This window comes from Chiloscyllium plagiosum, unplaced genomic scaffold (assembly GCF_037043375.1).
Source record: "Chiloscyllium plagiosum isolate Xiang-an unplaced genomic scaffold, Cpla_swu_hap1 HiC_scaffold_4, whole genome shotgun sequence".
NCBI lineage: Eukaryota > Metazoa > Chordata > Chondrichthyes > Orectolobiformes > Hemiscylliidae > Chiloscyllium > Chiloscyllium plagiosum.
This window is the reverse complement of record NW_028270142.1, coordinates 139,535,597-139,553,822: the sequence shown is the minus strand read 5'-3', so window position 1 is coordinate 139,553,822 and position 18,226 is coordinate 139,535,597. Positions and strand designations below refer to the sequence as shown.

General features: G+C 41.4%; 1 protein-coding gene across 4 annotated transcripts in view; it reads left to right on the top strand.

The window, feature by feature from the left end:
* Positions 1–18,226, top strand: part of vps13b (vacuolar protein sorting 13 homolog B) — a 977,967-nt gene that overhangs the window by 59,781 nt on the left and 899,960 nt on the right. For all 4 annotated transcript variants that reach the window (XR_015757055.1, XM_043687669.2, XM_043687667.2 and 1 more), the window contains exon 4: positions 12,006–12,126. Coding sequence is in view for 3 of the 4 variants with exons in the window: in XM_043687669.2 (XP_043543604.2) it covers positions 12,006–12,126 (121 nt within the window). In the remaining variant the exon portion in view is untranslated. The remainder of the gene's footprint in view (positions 1–12,005; positions 12,127–18,226) is intronic.

Below are 18,226 nucleotides of genomic sequence, written 5' to 3'. Positions count from 1 at the left end.
GCTGAGGAGCTGGTGTATGGGAGAAGGATTCACATTTTTGGATCATTGGAATCTCTTTTGGGGTAGAAGTGACCTATACAAGAAGGATGGATTGCACCTAAATTGGAAGGGGACTAATAGCAGGGAAATTTGCTAGAACTGCTTGGGAGGATTTAAACTAGTAAGGTGGAGGGATGGGACCCAGGGAGATAGTGAGGAAAGAGATCGATCTGAGATGGATACAGCTGAGAACAGATGTGAGTCAAACAGTCAAGGCAGGCAGGGACAAGGTAGGACTAATAAATTAAACTGCATTTATTTCAATGCAAGGGGCCTAACAGGGAAGACAGATGAACTCAGGGTATGGTTAGGAACATGGGACTGGGATATCATAGCAATTATGGAAACATGGCTCAGGGATGGGCGGGGCTGGCAGCTGAATGTTCCAGGATTCAAATGCTACAGGAAGGATAGAAAGGGAGGCAAGAGAGGAGGGGGAGTCGCATTTTTGATAAGGGATAGCATTACAGCTGTGCTAAGGGAGGATATTCCTGGAAATACATCGAGGGAAGTTATTTGGGTGGAACTGAGAAATAAGAAAGGGATGATCACCTTATTGGGATTGTATTATAGACCCCCCAATAGTCAGAGGGAAATTGAGAAACAAACTTGTAAGGAGATCTCAGCTATCTGTAAGAATAATATGGTGGTTATGGTAGGGGATTTTAACTTTCCAAACATCGACTGGGACTGCCATAGTGTTAAAGGTTTAGATGGAGAGGAATTTCTTAAGTGTGTTCAAGACAATTTCCTGATTCAGTATGTGGATGTACCTACTAGAGAAGGTGCAAAACTTGACCTACTCTTGGGAAATAAGGCAGGGCAGGTGACTGAGGTGTCAGTGGGGGAACGCTTTGGGGCCAGCGACAATAATTCTATTTGTTTTAAAATAGTGATGGAAAAGGATAGACCAGATCTAAAAGTTCTAAATTGGAGAAAGGCCAATTTTGACGGTATTAGGCAAGAACTTTCAAAAGCTGATTAGAGGCAGATGTTCGCAGGTAAAGGGATGGCTGGAAAATGGGAAGCCATCAGAAATGAGATAACAAGAATCCAGAGAAAGTATATTCCTGTCAGGGTGAAAGGGAAGGCTGGTAGGTATAGGGAATGCTGGATGATGAAAGAAATTGAGGGTTTGATTAAGAAAAAGAAGGAAGCATATGTCAGGTACAGGCAGGATAGATCGAGTGAATCCTTAGAAGAGTATAAAGAAAGTAGGAGTATACTTAAGAGGGTAATCAGGAGGGCAAAATGGGGACATGAGATAGCTTTGGCAAATAGGAATAAGGAGAATCCAAAGGGTTTTTACAAATATATTAAGGACAAAAGGGTAACTAGGGAGAGAATAGGGCCCCTCAAAGATGAGCAGGGTGGCCTTTGTGTGGAGCCACAGAAAATGGGGGAGATACTAAATGAATATTTTGCATCAGTATTTACTGTGGAAAAGGATATGGAAGATATAGACTGTGGGGAAATAGATGGTGACATCTTGCAAAATGTCCAGATTACAGAGGAGGAAGTGCTGGATGTCTTGAAACTGTTAAAGGTGGATAAATCCCCAAGACCTGATCAGGTGTACCCAAGAACTCTGTGGGAAGCTAGACAAGTGATTGCTGGGCCTCTTACTGAGATATTTGTATCATCGATAGTCACAGGTGAAGTGCCGGAAGACTGGAGGTTGGCAAACGTGGAGCCACTGTTTCAGAAGGGTGGTAAGGACAAGCCAGGGAACTATAGACCAGTGAGCCTGACCTCGGTGGTGGGCAAGTTGCTGGAGGGAATCCTGAGGTACAGGATGTACAAGTATTTGGAAAGGCAAGGACTGATTCGGGATCGTCAACATGGCTTTGTGCGTGGGAAATCATGTCTCACAAACTTGATTGAGTTTTTTGAAGAAGTAACAAAGAAGATTGATGCGGGCAGAGCAGTAGATGTGATCTATATGGACTTCAGTAAGGCGTTCGACAAGGTTCCCCATTGGAGACTGATTAGCAACGTTAGATCTCATGGAATACATGGAGAACTAGCTATTTGGATACAGAACTGGCTCAAAAGTAGAAGACAGAGGGTGGTGGTGGAGAGTTGTTTTTCAGACTGGAGTCCTGTGACCAGTGGAGTGCCACAAGGGCCGGTGCTGGGCCCTCTACTTTTTGTCATTTACATAAATGATTTGGATGTGAGCATAAGAGGTACAGTTAATAAATTTGCAGATGACACACAAATTGGAGGTGTAGTGGACAGCGAAGAGGGTTACCTCAGATTACAACAGGATCTGGACCAGATGGGCCAATGTGCTGAAAAATGCAGCTGGAGTTTAATTCAGATAAATGTGAGGTGCTGCATTTTGGGAAAGCAAATCTTAGCAGGACTTATACACTTAATGGTAAGGTCCTAGGGAGTGTTGCTGAACAAAGGGACCTTGGAGTGCAGGTTCATAGCTCCTTGAAAGTGGAGTCGCAGGTAGATAGGATAATGAAGAAGGCGTTTGGTATACTATCCTTTATTGGTCAGAGTATTGAGTACAGGAGTTGGGGGGTCATGTTACGGCTGTACAGGACATTGGTTAGGCCACTGATGGAATGTTGCATGCAATTCTGGTCTCCTTCCTATCGGAAAGATGTTATGAAACTTGAAAGGGTTCAGAAAAGATTTACAAGGATGTTGCCAGGGTTGGAGGATCTGAGCTATAGGGAAAGGCTGAAGCATCGGAGGCTGAGGGATGACCCTATAGAGGTTTACAAAATTATGAGGGGCATGGATAGGATAAATAGGCAAAGTCTTTTCCCTGGGGTGGGGGAGTCCAGAACTAGAGGGCATAGGTTTAGGGTGAGAGGGGAATGATATAAAAGAGACCTAAGGGGCAACTTTTTCACGCAGAGGGTGGTACCTGCATGGAATGAGCTACCAGAGGATGTGGTGGAGGCTGGTACAATTGCAACATTTAAAAGGCATCTGGATGGGTATATGAATAGGAAGGGTTTGGAGGGATATGTGGCGGGTGCTGGCAGGTGGGACTAGATTGGGTTGGGATATCTTGTCAGCATGGACGGGTTGGACTGAAGGGTCTGTTTCCATGCTGTACATCTCTGTGACTCTATGATAAACTAGTTACATCCTTTGGCATTCCAATCTCTCTGTACTCCATTTATTGTCTCCTTTTCCTCTTATCAAAGTTACAAGTCACACAACACCAGATTATAGTCCAACAGGTTTATTCGGAGCACTGCTCCTTCATCTGGTGGGGCAGGATGATAAAATCACAGAATTTATAGCAAACGAATATAGTATGATGCAACCGAAATGGGGGTGTGGTGGGGGGGATGGGGGATGGGTTAGTGGTTGTGGCAGAGATGAGTTAATGAGCAACTGTCAGGAATTTTTGGGAAGTGAACTCTGGCATCATGGAAGGAACATTCCCTGTTAACTGCTGATGGAGAGAGGAAGATGTATTTGGTGGTGGTATCCTGCTGGAGGTGGCAGAAATGGTGGAGGGTGATTTTTTTTTAATGCAGAGACTGGTGGGGTCAAAAGTGAACCCAATAGATATCTTCTAGCTGTGCCCTCCTCTCTTCCCCTCCCTTCCAGAACGAGTGCAGGAAAAAATGTTCGACATATCTGTCAACTGTGGTGAGGTGGGAATTCTCTTTTGAGGACCTGGGTACCTGGTGATGGCATTTGAATTCAGTGAAAAAAATGTATGGGTTTAAGAGTCCACCTCTGTTTGTCAACAACATTACAAAACATCAATTTTCCACACCCCTTCAATTCTGAAGCTGGGTCATATTGAATTAGATATTATTTCTGTTTCTCTCTCCACAGATGTCAGACTGCCTGAGTTTCTGCAGAATTAACTGTTTTTATTCCAGACTTCCAGCATCTGCAATATTTTGATTTTATTTGAGTGTTAAATTCCATACGTTACTCTGGTGGCATAAAGGACCCCTGTCCGCAGATCACTGATCTTGTCTGCTAGTTCAGGTTAGTCCAGTATCACGATGCCACTGTCTCTCTCCAGGTAATTCACTTTATGATAATGGGCTCCAAATTTATGGCTATGGACCATGTAAGCTTGTGAAATATAAATAATGTTTCTTTAAGTATTAATTGACTTTGTTATTATAAATTGAAGTAAATGTAAACAAAGAAATCTACCTGTTTTCATAGGCCAAGTATTATATCTAACAAAAATTATATTTTACTATTTTAAACAAGAGGGTCATATGATTAATAAATGGTTGTCACTGGAACAAAAATTGAACTTGTTTGGCTTGTAATCAGGGAGAAATGACATGTAGTTACCCAGTGATTATGGTCATCAGTGAAATAAATAAAGATCAGAAAGTAAAAGCTGGATTTCGACTCTCAATGGATGTGAATTTATAAAGAAACACATATAATTTTTGCCAAAATTTGGTCAACTTAGTGTTTTACTTCAATTATGCCTGTTTCTCAATGGAATACAAATTTCAAATTTTAGCCTGAAAACTAGGTTTTTCAATTACATAAAGGGAACATAGAATGTCACAGCGCAGTACAGGTCCTTTGGCCTTTGATGTTGCCGACCTGTGAAATTAATCTGATGTTTATCTCACCTACACTGTTGCATTATTATCCATATGTATGTCCAATGCCCATTTAAATACCCTTAATGTTGGCGAGTCTACTACTGTTGCAGGCAGGCCGTTCCACGCCCCTACCACTCTGAGTAAAGAAACTACCCCTCATATCTGTTCTAAGTCTATCATCCCTCAATTTAAATATATGTCCCCTCATGTTAGCCTTCACCATCTGAGGAAAAAGACTCTCACTGTCCACCCGATCTAACCCTCTGATTATCTTATATGTCTCAATTAAGTTACCTCTCGACCTTCTTCTCTCTAACAGAAACAGCCTCAGTTCCCTTAGCTTCTCCTTGTAAGATCTTCGTTCCATACCAGGCAACGTCCTAGTAAATCTCCTCTGAACCCTTTCCAAAGCTTCCACATCCTTTCTATAATGCGGTGACCAGAGCTGCATGCAGTACTCCAGGTGCAGCCTTACCAGTGTCTTGTACAGCTGAAGCATGACCTTGTGGCTCCGAAAATCAATCCCCTTATCAATAAATGCCAATGCACCATGTGCCTTCTCAACAACCCGACCAATCTGGGTTGCAATTTGGGACATTGAGATCTCTCTATTCATCTACACTGCCAAGAATTTTACCATTAGCCCAGTACTCTGCATTCCTGTTAATTCTGATCACCACCTTATAGGAAAGATGTGGAAGCTTTGGAAAGGGTTCAGAAGAGATTTACGAGGATGTTGCCTGGTATGGAACGAAGATCTTACAAGGAGAGGCTAAGGGAACTGAGGCTTAATAAGAAAAGATGGGATAAAGTGAGTGGAGCATAAATACTGGTATGGATGGGTTAAGCCAAAGGGCTTGCTTCTGTTCTTTTTATTCTATGTAAACTTATATGTGACTGAAGTTGCAGAAAGCCTAGATTGGCCAATGATAGCAGGTTTCTTTTCTCAAAGCCTTCAATGAATTAGTGGGGTTCACACAACAATCTGACAACTTCATGGTCACTTATAGTCTTCTCGCAATTTATTTTGGTTTCAGATTCTCAATGTGCCATCCTGAGACTTGAACTTGGCTTATGAATTCAGGCTTCTGGATCATAAATCTCAGATCATAATTAAAGAACTGTCACAATCTTTGATTCTCATTACTCCACCTTTCTTTCCCTTGCACTCTGTTACTGCACAAATATTACACATCATACCTTTTCTCAGATGCAACCTTACAGTAGTGCTTTGGACTGAAACTGGAAAGTACATTTCAATTCACGTGATGCCTAATCTTCTTCAGGGCAAATCCATGAGAATACTGTCTCTGCTGGGAAGACTTAATCTCCTTTGTTTGTATCTTGTGCCTATCTGTCTATCTTTTTTTAATCATTGAACATTTAGTTATTGAAAGGCTACTTGTTGAGTCAGTTGTTAGCCCCTTCACATTACATGGATGATGACATCAAGGTTGACCTTTAAATCCTCCAAAACTGTGGGTCCACTTAAGTATTGAGTATAAAAGTAAACCACAGGTGTGGGTTGTTACCATCTTTGCCATTTACCATGTAGGATTTGCTCAGTGTGGCATATCTTAAATTCTTTATGCATCTTCCGAGCACTGCTGGTCTCATCTGTTTGATTCCTTGAGCCCAGTCACAACGTACAGGAAGAAAAGCAGCTGTTTGTGGCAAGAAAAGTTGAGGCTCACAACTAATGCAAGTATCGTGTCATGGCTGGAAAGGGCAATAATATCGGATTCAAGATTAAAGTGGTGCTGGAAAAGCACAGCATTACTGTTCTATGTTAAAAAAAAGAGTTAACGCTTCGAGTCCAGTAAATGTTCGTCAGAACATGCTTAGAATTCTTGGGGAACTTGACAGGGTCGTTTCCCCATGGGAGAATCTAGAATCAGAGAACATAATCTGAGAATTAGGGGCTTCACATCTAAAACAGGAATGAGGGATTTCTTCTCAGAATAAGGAATCTGTGGAATCATTTACCAGAGAGGGCTTTAAGGCTGAGATAGATTTTGCCTGACCTGCTTGCTTTTCCAGCACCACTCTAATCTTGACTCTGATCTCCAGCATCTGTAGTCCCCACTTTTGCCTACTCAATAATATCAGATGTCAAGTGTGTGTAAAATTGTGGTTTTATTTGGACCAAACCGAATGAGGTCATCTTATCTTCCATTGTAGACATTGTGGTAGCTATTGTGCAACTAAAAACAATAGTTTATTATGTCTTCCCATTATTGTTAGTAAAATTTTTTTTTCATTTCAATCTTGCGAGTTGCGTGACACAAAAACCACAGAAAATAGTTTATTTAATTACTTTATAATCTCCCGATGATCTATAGCATGTTCACTTTGCATCAGGGGCTGTTAGGTTTAGAAGGGAGGTGTGGAATTGCATGTTAATGATGCGTAGTTGTAGTTCTTTCACTGCCTTTCATTGTCTTGTATTTTAAACACAGATATAATCTGTAGAGAATTGATTTAACATGGTTTATTTAGCTTTTCCTTGTTTGGAGCCATTCACTGATAGATTATGTTTTGTTCCTAATTGATGTAACTGTTGCATTCAGTTAATGCAGTTTGATGTCCATAGTATTGCTTCAACAAGCTGACACAGACTCTGAAGATGAGCAGTCACTCACTATCTGTTTGTTTATTTTGGGATGTGCTTGCTATTCTAAGAGTCTGACAGTCTCTTGCTTCATGGGGCAACCTCAATTAACCCTGATAGAGAGGACATAACTGAGCTTGAGCTTTTGTAGATTGTTTGGTGAGAAAACTTGTTGACTAATTTGAGCATGGATAGCATTTCTGATGTTTTATTGAATATGGTTACAGTTTACCAAGTTCTAAAGGTGCTTTAGTCAGAAACTGCTGCCATTTTTGGTAATAAAGGCTTTGTATTTATATTCCATGTGAAAGATTGGTTAATTTATTTATGTTATAAAGGTCTCGATGACATGGCAGACAAATGCATTTCCATTGGTATTGTTAATCAGGCTAAAACCTAGAATTATTTACAGAGTATTGAGGAACATTTTGGATTGGAAACAGGAGGTTTAAATATATTAAATATTTATAAAGACCTTCATGAGAAAGGATCATGAATTCTAGTTTAAGTTTTGCGTTTATTTGGAAATGATGCAATCAAGTTTGAAGAGTGTGTGCATTCTATTCTTCAGCATTTTTTTTAATCAAGGAAGTACAAGTCACTGTAGCATCTAGTTTTGGTGTTGCTGCTAATTTTGTTGATGTATTTCAGTAATGTTAGTTGTGCATCAAGTTGTTCAAGAGTACCGTTTGAACCACCGATTTATATTCAAGTTTGTAACTCACTCCAATACAGTGTATATTAGGAAGCATAACTGGTGATCTTTGAGCCAAAAATGTTTTAATAATTGTACTGTTATACTTAACTGGAAAGTGAATTCCAGGTGAATGTTGCTTAATTTTTCCTATGTGATCTGAAATCATTATGTCTGTTTTTATGGGTATTGCAGTGACCTTATTGATGGATAAAGGCAAAAACTTACATTACGCAGGCTATAATTTTTCAAACCACCTTTGACTTACGCCCTTGTTGAAAAGAAGGAATAAACATAGGTTTAATCAAAATTAGAGTAGTGCTGGAAAAGCACAGCAGGTCAGGCAGCATCTGAGGAGCAGGAAAATCGACATTTCGGACATTCCTGATGAAGGATTTTTGTCCGAAACGTCAATTTTCCTCCTCCCCGGATGCTGTCTGACCTGCCGTGCTTTTCCAGCGCACTCTAATCTTGACTCTGATCTCCAGCATCTGCAGTCCTCACTTTCCCCTGTAAGTTTAATCAATTTAACCTTGGTGGTGGAGAGAAGTTTTGAAACAATAGTTGTGGACAAAATTAAGTCACCCAGTTTGATATGGTTGATTAAAGTAAGCCAGTTTGCACTCGTTTAACTAGAGTTTTTTGAGGTAATGGAGAGGGTTGAGGAGGATACTTCCATTGATTTACAAGGCCCTTTGAAAGATATTTGATGAAGAGAAACTTCAAAGATTTATGAGCTAATTTAGACCTCATGGGATAAATGAGACTTTAGAAACATGAACATAAAATTGTCTCAATGATAAGAAGTAAAGAGTAGTGAAGAATAATAGGTTTTCAGATTGGAGGAATGTTTATAATGGAGTTCCCCAGGAATTGGTGTTAGCAGCCTTGTTCTTCCTGATTTTGATTCATGATCTAGGCCTTGGTGTGCAGGGCACAATTTCAAAATTTGTAGATGGTATGAGACTTGGAAAGCATGCAAACCATGAAATGAATAATGGAAAACTTCAAAAGCATGTAAGGAAAAGGTTCTGAGATTATTGGAATGAAGGGACTAGTGGCACATTAAATTTAATTCTGAGACCTGATTCATTCTGGTAGGAAACATGTCAAAATATGATAAAAAATAAAATGAGGCATTGAAACAGAGGGATATGGATACATTCTTGCATGAATCATTAAAGGCAGCAGGGCAAGTTGAAAATGTGGTTTTTAAAGCATGTGGTATCCTGGATTGTCAATTGGGGCATATATTCATAGAGATATACAGCATGGAAACAGACCTTTTGGTGTAGCTTGTCCATGCTGACCTGATACATAAATCTACTCCCATTTGCCAGCATTTGGCCCATATCCATATTCCTATTCATATACCCATCCAAAGACCTTTTAAATGTTGTAATTGTACCACTTCCTCTGACAGCTCATTCCATACATACACCACCATCTGTATGAAAATGTTGCCCCTTAGGTCCCTTTTATATCTTGCCCATCTCACCTTAAATCTATGTTCTCTAGTTTTGGACTCTTTCACCCCAGGCAAAAGACCTTGCCTATTTACCTTATCGATGCTCTTCATGATCTTATAAACCTCCATAGGGTCACCTCTTAGCCTCTGATGCTCCAGGGAAAATAGCCCAGCTTATTCAGCCTCTTCCTATAACCCTGGCAACATCCTTGAAAGGGTTCAGAAAAGTTTCACCATATCCTTCTTATAGAAGGGAGACCAGAATTGCACACAAGGCTCCAAAAGTGGCCAAACCAATATTCTGTACAGGTGCAACGTAACCTCCCAACTCCTATACTCAATGCACTGACCAACAAAGGCAAGCATACCAAACGCTGCCTTCAATATCCTATCTACCTGCGACTCCACTTTTAAGGAGCTATGAACCTGTACACCAAGGTCTCTTTGTTTGGCAGCGCTCCCCAGGAGCTTACCATTAAGTGTATGAGCCCTGTCCTGATTTGCCTTTCCAAAATGCAGTATCTCACATTTATCTAAATTATCAGAATGAAAAAGCTAGAAAGCTAGGTTAAACGATGGCTTAACCTCACCTCGAGTTCAGTGCTGGACATCATACATCAGGAAGGATACTGGAAAGGGTGAACGAAAAAGTCATGAGAGTTGTTCTCGGAAAGAGAAATTTCAGTTACGTGGAGATTTGGAGAAGTTAAGCCAATAATTTCTGATGAAGAGAAGTTTGAGAGGAGATTTGATAGGGCTATTTAAAATCATGAGGGGTCTGGCTGGAATAGACAAGAAACTGTTTCCATTAGTAAAAGTCTTGAGACCTATAGATTGAATGTAAAGAAGCAATGGTGGTATCAGGAAAACTTTAAACGAAAGCAGCGAAGATCTGGAATGCACTGTCTGGGAGTGTGATGGAGATACGTTCAATCAAGGCTTTCTAAAGGGAATCAGGTCAGTTTCTGCAGAGGAATAATTTGTAGGGCTGCTGGTAAGTGGCACTAGGTGCATCAGTCCTTCAGAGGACCAGCAGAGTCAAACAGTGGGCCGAATGACTACATCCTGTGCTTTTAGAATTCGATGGTGCTGTGTTTACGTAACACCTCTTTTATGTAGCAGTTTACCCCATGAATTTGCCCAGGTGCAGAATTAACCAAAAGTTGAAACTAAGTCAAATTATTGCCTGTGTGGAAGTGTTTCTCGAAATGTGGTCAAAGAGGTGTGTTTTAAGGAGAGCCTTGGAGAAAGAGAGAAGGGGAAGACTGAAATTTAAGCAAAGAATTTCAGAGTTTAACTCTTGCCAGAGTTGGAACAATGATGCATTTGTTAAAGGCAGATGTTATAGAGCTGAAGGAAGATACCTCAATGAAAAGGGACATTGCTCAAAGCGATTTGATGACAAGGATGAGAATTTGGAGACATAAGAATACTGGTATGATGGAATTTAGGAACAACAAAGGCATGCATGCTGTTTCATAAGCAAATGAACTGTTCATTGTGATGGAATTCAGCAAACTGTGATGGGAGATCATGTAAGGTTACAGACTGTATTGTAGTCAGAGGCTACTAAGATTGTGAACACTGGCTGAAGTTGGAGATGGTATTGGAGGTGCAAGTACAGAGTTTGTAGAGGCAGTACTACAGACTGTTGGTACCGTCTTTTCCGTGTTCAACTGGAGGAAACACCATTGATTCTGAATGTAAAGTAATCAATTGCATAACTGTGAGAGTTGATGGGTGTTTGGAGCTGGGTGTTGTCCATGCAAATAAGTAAGAAGAGTGAACCAAAGATGAAATCTTGGGGAGACTGTTTGTGTCCTGGATTAATTCTTAAATTTAATGGGTGCCATAACTTTAACAGTTCTTGAGTTATTCAGCTGTAAAAATGCACATTGCTGTATTGTTAAATTATACATTTAAATTGACAATTTGTGTCATATGTTATTCAATTTAGTACTTTGTAGTCAGACAATATGGAGATTGTATCCAATAAAATGCAACATTAACATAACTAAAATCCAGCTGGGTTCCACTTCTTAAACTCGGGCTTGAAATCGTTTAATTATTTTTGTTTTTGTCACTGGGACATTTTTGTAATCATGGTGCTATATAAGTATAAAATGTTCATAATCTGGATGATTAGTTACTGTACAAATTGATCTTGACGGGATCTTGGGATTGTTATTGTGGAGTTTAACTGTTCTGAGTTACATCATGAAGGTGTTATTTCACTATCTTGTGTCTGTCTTGGGGACAGTCATAATTTATATGGCCATGTGCCATGATCTGAATTTTCAAATATGAATAATTGTGGTTCATTGAAGCAGCACATTTTCATTTTAATTAGATGATTATTGAATTGCAGTGATTCCAGATGTTTATAAAACATTTAGACATATGCATTGTGATATAGATGTGAACAGCCCTTCATGTAGTTACAAGTTGGCTTAAGCAGCCAGATAAAAAAAAATTCAATAGAAATGACCACCTTGTACTTACTGAAGACAGAAACTTTTAATCAAGTTCAGTTTAATAGTTGTGTAATGCACCTATAACTCTGTGTAAACATTTCAGTTGTTAACTATGTTCCCTTAGTGTGGCTTATCTAGATTTGTTGTTTTGCAGGATGATCATGAGAGCTGTGGCTCCAGTTCAACCAACCGCAGCACTACAGAGAGTATAAAATCATTAGCTAAAACTCGTCGCATCCAACAAGTGACCTCAACTGACCCTGATTTACCCCCAGGTGAGTGACGAATGTGACTGGGCAGCGAGGTATTTGAAATGTTTCTGTTGTGTGCATATTTAAGTAAAGACATATAACCATAAATAATCACAAAATATTGACAGGAAAAAGTGCAGTGATAATCTTATGTTGATGAGTGCTAACTCTTTGATGCACTACAGACTGAAATTTTCACATACATTTGTTGACTTGAATCTATGACAGACCCGAGGGAGTGTTTACCCAATGTCTTTTGAATGCAAGCTTATCTTCCCTTAATCTTCTGCTCTCTACTCTGAATAACAAACTTTATGGACAAAGAATTTGGTCACAGCTAGGTGTTGTTCCTGATGGCTGCCCTTTGATTTGAGGGTGATGGCTACTCTAGATGCATTTCTGTGGGTCTTCATGTTATTGAATAGGCCGATTCTTGGCCAGTATATATTTGGTCATGTGAGTGGAATCTAGTTCTAACATCGGTCTTATTCACTTAATGTCAAATGTAGTAACTTGATGCAGGCATATGAATCTTAAGAGTCGGGGGTTGGACTTATATAGAGAATTTGCTGTTAGCTATATGCTTGATTGTAATGGTAGTGCAGTATTGTTTCATAAATACAATTATGTTTAATTGGTAAATTGTATCTTCATTCAAAACTGTGCATTAGTGCTGCAATCTGTAAAACAGGTCATCATCAGAATTGTCACACTGAAGCAATTATTTACTAATTCTCTCAGTGGTTGATACACTTTGTGTCTCATATTAGTGTCGCGTTCTTGTTCTGTCTTAAATTTAAAGCAACAAAGAACAACAGTTAGAAGTAACTTATTAAATGTAATGCATTTGTTTTAAATTATAATGCGTTGGCAATAAAATCATAAACTGAACAATGAGTTTGTTAGCATTTTTGACCTCATTGGTAGGCTACACTTATTTTTCGCTTCTAAACACAAGCACTTAAGCTAAAATGATCTTTTAATTTATGCACATCAGAGGATGATTCCAGCTCTGACGGAAGAAATTCTGACACTGAATGAAAACCTTCTGCCACTTCCCTGCCTACTCCCCATAGTTCCGTACATTCTTTCATTTCAGACAGTTCCCTGTTGACAAACTCAATTGAACCTGCCTCCAACACATTCCAAAGCAGTGTATTTCCGATCGTAATCACTTGCTGTATGAGTGAATGTTTCCCTATGTTGCATTGCTTCTTCTGTCAATTTCCTGAAATGTGTGCCCTCAGATTATTCATCCCATCACAAATGGGAGCACCTTTTCTCTATCAGTCTGGCCGACTTCGGAGATACCTCTGTCACGTCTCCTCTCAATCATTTTTTTTCTCTGGGGAAAATATTCACAGCTTCTTCAGCTTTTTCCATGACCTAATTCCTCATTCCTGAAATCATTTTTATGAATCAGTTCTACACCCTGGCAAATGCCTTCATATCCATTCCAAAGTGTGGGGCTCTAAACTCAATGCAGTACTCAAGTTGAGGTTGAACTGTTGTTTTAGATGAGTTCTCCAGTCTTATATATATATCCTCTAATATATATATTTGAATTACGGACTGCCATTGGACACTTTTTCCTTTTTTTATTTACTTGTGGGACATAGGTGTCATTAGCTGGCAAGCATTTATCATACATCCCTAGTTTCCCTTGAAAAAGTGGTGGTGAGCTGCCTTCTTGAATCGCTGCAGTATACATTACTGTAGACTGACTCACAATGACTTTAAAGAGAGAATTCTAGAATTTTTCGAGGATTTTCACCGAGGGACACTGAAGGAATGGCCGTATATTTCCGCGTCAGGATTTTTTAGATTAGATTAGATTACTTACAGTGTGGAAGCAGGCCCTTCGGCCCAACAAGTCGACACCGACCCGCCGAAGCGTAACCCACCCATACCCCTACACTTACCCCTTCACCTAACACTACGGGCAATTTAGCATGGCCAATTCACCTGACCTGCACATCTTTGGACTGTGGGAGGAAACCGGAGCACCCGGAGGAAACCCACGCAGACACAGGGAGAATGTGTAAACTGAGGCGGGAATTGAACCCGGGTCTCTGGCGCTGTGAGGCAGCAGTGCTAACCACTGTGCCACCGTGCCGCCCACAGGATAGTGAGTGGCAGATAGTGAGGGAACCAACAAGAGGGTAAAATATACTTAACCTCATCCTTACCAGTCTTTGGCTGCAGATGCATCTAGGCGAAAGTGTGGACTGCAAAAGCTGGAGATCAGAGTCAAGATTAGAGTGGTGCTGCATAAGCACAGCTGGTCAGGCAGCATCCGAGGAGCAGAAAAATCGACGTTTCGGGCAGGAGCCCTTCATCAGGAATGAGACTGGGAGCCTCTGGGGTGGAGAGATAAATGGGAGGTGGGTGGGGCTGGGGAGAAGGTAGCTAAGAGTGCATTAGGTGGATGGAGGTGAGGTAAAGGTGATAGGTCGGAGAGGAGGGTGGAATGGATCGGTGGAAAAGAAGATAGGCAGGTAGGACAGGTCATGACGATGGTGCTGAGTTTGAAGGTTGGAACTGGGGCAAGGTTGGGGGAGGGAAGAGAAATGACAAAACTGACAAAGTCCACATTGATGCCCTGGGGTTGAAGTGTTCTGAGGCAAAACATGAGGCTTTCTTTCTCCAGGCATTGCGTATGGTGAGGGAGTGGTGATGAAGAAGGAGGCCCAGGGCCTGCATGTCCTCAGAGTGGGAGGGGGAGTTGAAATGTTCAGCCACGGGGTGGTGGGGTTGATTGGTGCGGGTGTCCCAGAAATATTCTGCAGAAGGCATCCAGTTTCCCCAATGTAGAGGAGACCGCATCAGGAGCAAAGGATACAATAAATGACATTGGTGGATGTGCAGGTGAAACTTTGATGGCTGTGGAAGGCTCCTTTGGGCCTTGGAGGGAGGTGTGGGTGCAGGTTTTGCAATTTCTGCGGTGGCAGGTGAAGGTGTCAGGAGGGGAGGGTGGGTTGTTGGAGGGGGGACATGGACCTGACAAGGTAGTCACGGAGGTAACGGTCTTTGCGGAAAGCGGATAGGGGTGGGGAGGGAAATATATCCCTGAAGGTGGGGGTCTGTTTGTAGGTGGCAGAAATGTCAGCAGATGATGCGGTTTATGCGGAGGTTGGTGTGCTGGAAGGTGAGGACTGGGGGGTTCTGTCTTTATTGTGGTTGGAGGGTTGGGTTTGAGGGTGGAGGTGCGGGATGTGGATGAGATGCGTTGGAGGGCATCTTCAACCATGTGGGTGGGGAAATTACGATCTTGAAAGGAGCAGCTATCTGGTGTGATCTGTGGTGGAACTGGTCCTTCTGGGAGCAGATACGGCGGAGGCGGAGGAATTGGGAATACGGGATAGCATTTTTGCAGGAGGTAGAGTGGGAAGAGGTGTAATCCAGGTAGCTGTGGAAGTCGGTGGGTTGAGAATACTCTCCATCATATTGTGTGACATTATCATGGTGCTAAATCTGATAGGCTTTGAAACAGGTCTAGTAACTCAAGACTGGGCATCTGTTAGGTGCTGTGGGCCATTAACAGTAATAGAACTGTACTCAAATACAAGTATATTCCCTGATCAACATTACTGTCAAGCCATGAGATCAAACCTTTTCAATGGAGAGTTCCGCCATCCTGGAAACAAGTCCGGTGAACCTTCATTGCATTCCCTCTGTGGCAATATCTTTCCTGATATAAGGAAACCAAAACTATATAGTAGTCCAAGCTCTTATGTAATTTAAGATTTTAATATTCTTCTACTCCAATCCTCTTTCAATAATGGCTGGAAATTCCATTATCCTTCTTAATAGCTTGCTATATTTGAATGCTAGCCTTCAGTGATGGTGTGCTAAGGACACCTAGGTTCCTTTATAAACTGGGAAGTTGCCGTATTCCTACCAGACCTTAGGGCTGCTATCTGATTGGAGTGAGATCAGGCCTCTTTCCTGAAACGTTGATTCTCCTGCTTCTGGGATGCTGCCTGACCTCCTGTACTTTTCCAGCAACACACTCTCAAATCTCATTGGAGTGAGACAACTGGTGGTGGTTTAACCTGGAAGTCACCCTACCTCAGGTGAGAGGGGGAGGTTGAGAAGGAGGGTCCTTCATGGTAACCTCAGTCAGTGCAGGAATTGAACCCATGTTGTGGTGTCACTGTGCATCGCAAACCGGTTGTCCAGCTAACTGAGCTTATTGACCCCCAATCACATCTACACTTTCTAACCTCTTGCCATTTAAGAAATAGTCAGCACATATGTTTCTCCTACCAAAGTAGATAACCTATCATTTTTTCACATTACATTCCATCTCCTATGTTCTTGCCCATTCACTAAGACTGTTCACTTTTCCCTTGGTTGCTTTAAATCTTCTGCAAAACAAATTCTTCATCAGTTTTATATCATCTGCAAATTTGGAAATATTACATTTGGTGCCCACCTCCACATCATTGAGATACATTATGAACTGCGATGGTCGAAGTACTGATCCTTGAAGTATCCCACTAGTCACAGCCTGCAACAATGATCTATTTATTCCTATCCTTTTGGGCCTAATACCCAGTCATTGATCCATGCCAGTATATTACCTCCTGTCTGAAGTGCTTGAATCTTTCTAACCAGTCTCCTGTGGGGGACTTTAGCAGAAGCCTTCAGAAAATGTAAGTACATGAAGCCCGTTTGATCTCATTTATCAATTTGTTAGTTGCATCTTCAAAAAATCTCCACACACAATTTCCTATGGCTATAGTCTGAATGAATAGGCCCTCTTGCCCAACCAGTCCACACCGACCCTCCAAAGAGTAACCCACCCAGACCCATTTCCCTCTGACTAATCCACCTAACACTATGGGCAATTTAGCATAGCCAATTCACCTGGCCTGCACATCTTTGGACTGTGGGAGGAAACCAGAGCTCCTGGAGGAAATCCACACAGACATGGGGAGAATGTGCAAACTCCACACAGACAGTTGCCCGAGGCTGGAATTGAACCTGGGACCCTGGTGCTGTGAGGCAGCAGTGCTAACCACTGAGCCACAGTGCCACCCCAAATCAATTAGATTCATATTCCATCTCTTAGTGATGTTGCTGACAGCGGGCCTGATTGGCATTAACTATTTAGCAGCAATGATTGCCAAATGAACTGAAATACATTCCCATTTTAGGGGTAAATTGGTAATGCTACCGAAACCTTCCTGACAGCAGATGAGTTCCCTTGCTAAGGTGGAAGTGTAGTCATTTCATGGAAAGGAGGTGCTGGTGTTGGACTGGGATGGACAAGGTCAAAAATCATATGACACCAGGTCATAGTCCAACAGATTTATTTGCATCACAAGCTTTTGGAGTGCTGCTGTTTCATCCTGATGAAGGAGCATTGCTCTGAAAACTTGTGATTTCAAATAAATCTGTTCAACTATAACCTGGTGTCGTGTGATTTTTGACCATTTCATGGAAGCTGCCTCCTTGCTTCAGACAAGGGGGCTAATAAGTCTTTCACATGGTTACCCTGTTTTGTGCTTATATTCACCTACCTGCATCAGCCCTGTGGTATTGCCAGTTGGGCATCACTGCAGGCTCTCTTATTCGACTTGCTGGTCCCTTGGTCTGCCCACCATCTTATTTAAATAGGGTTCCTGGAATGGCTACCTTTGGGAAGATCAGGACTGAGGTTGCATGGCTCTTGATTCGGATGAACCCAAAGTCAGGGTGCTGAGAATCTCTGCTAAATGAATTCAGCAAGGGGAGGCAGTGAAGGAGCATTAATAACACCGAAATAGTAATCTTGAATCAAAGAGTGTGGTGCTGGAAAGGACCAGCTGGTCAGGCAGGAGAAGGAGCATGAGAATCGACGTCTCAAGCATAAGCTCTTCATCAGGAATGAGTAATCTGGAACCCCAGCTTCTGTTCTCAGACATGAGTTTTGATCTCACTATGGCAGGTAGTGGAATGTGGATTGAACAAAATATGGAAGTATAATCTGGTCTCAGTAATCACGTAAGCATTGTCAACTGTCATAGAATCCTTGATAGTTCACTCATGATGTTTTTACAGGAGGAAATCTGTGGTCCTTTTTTAATGGCTTGAACTATGTGACTCTATACCCTCAGCAATTTGGTTGACTCTTAAC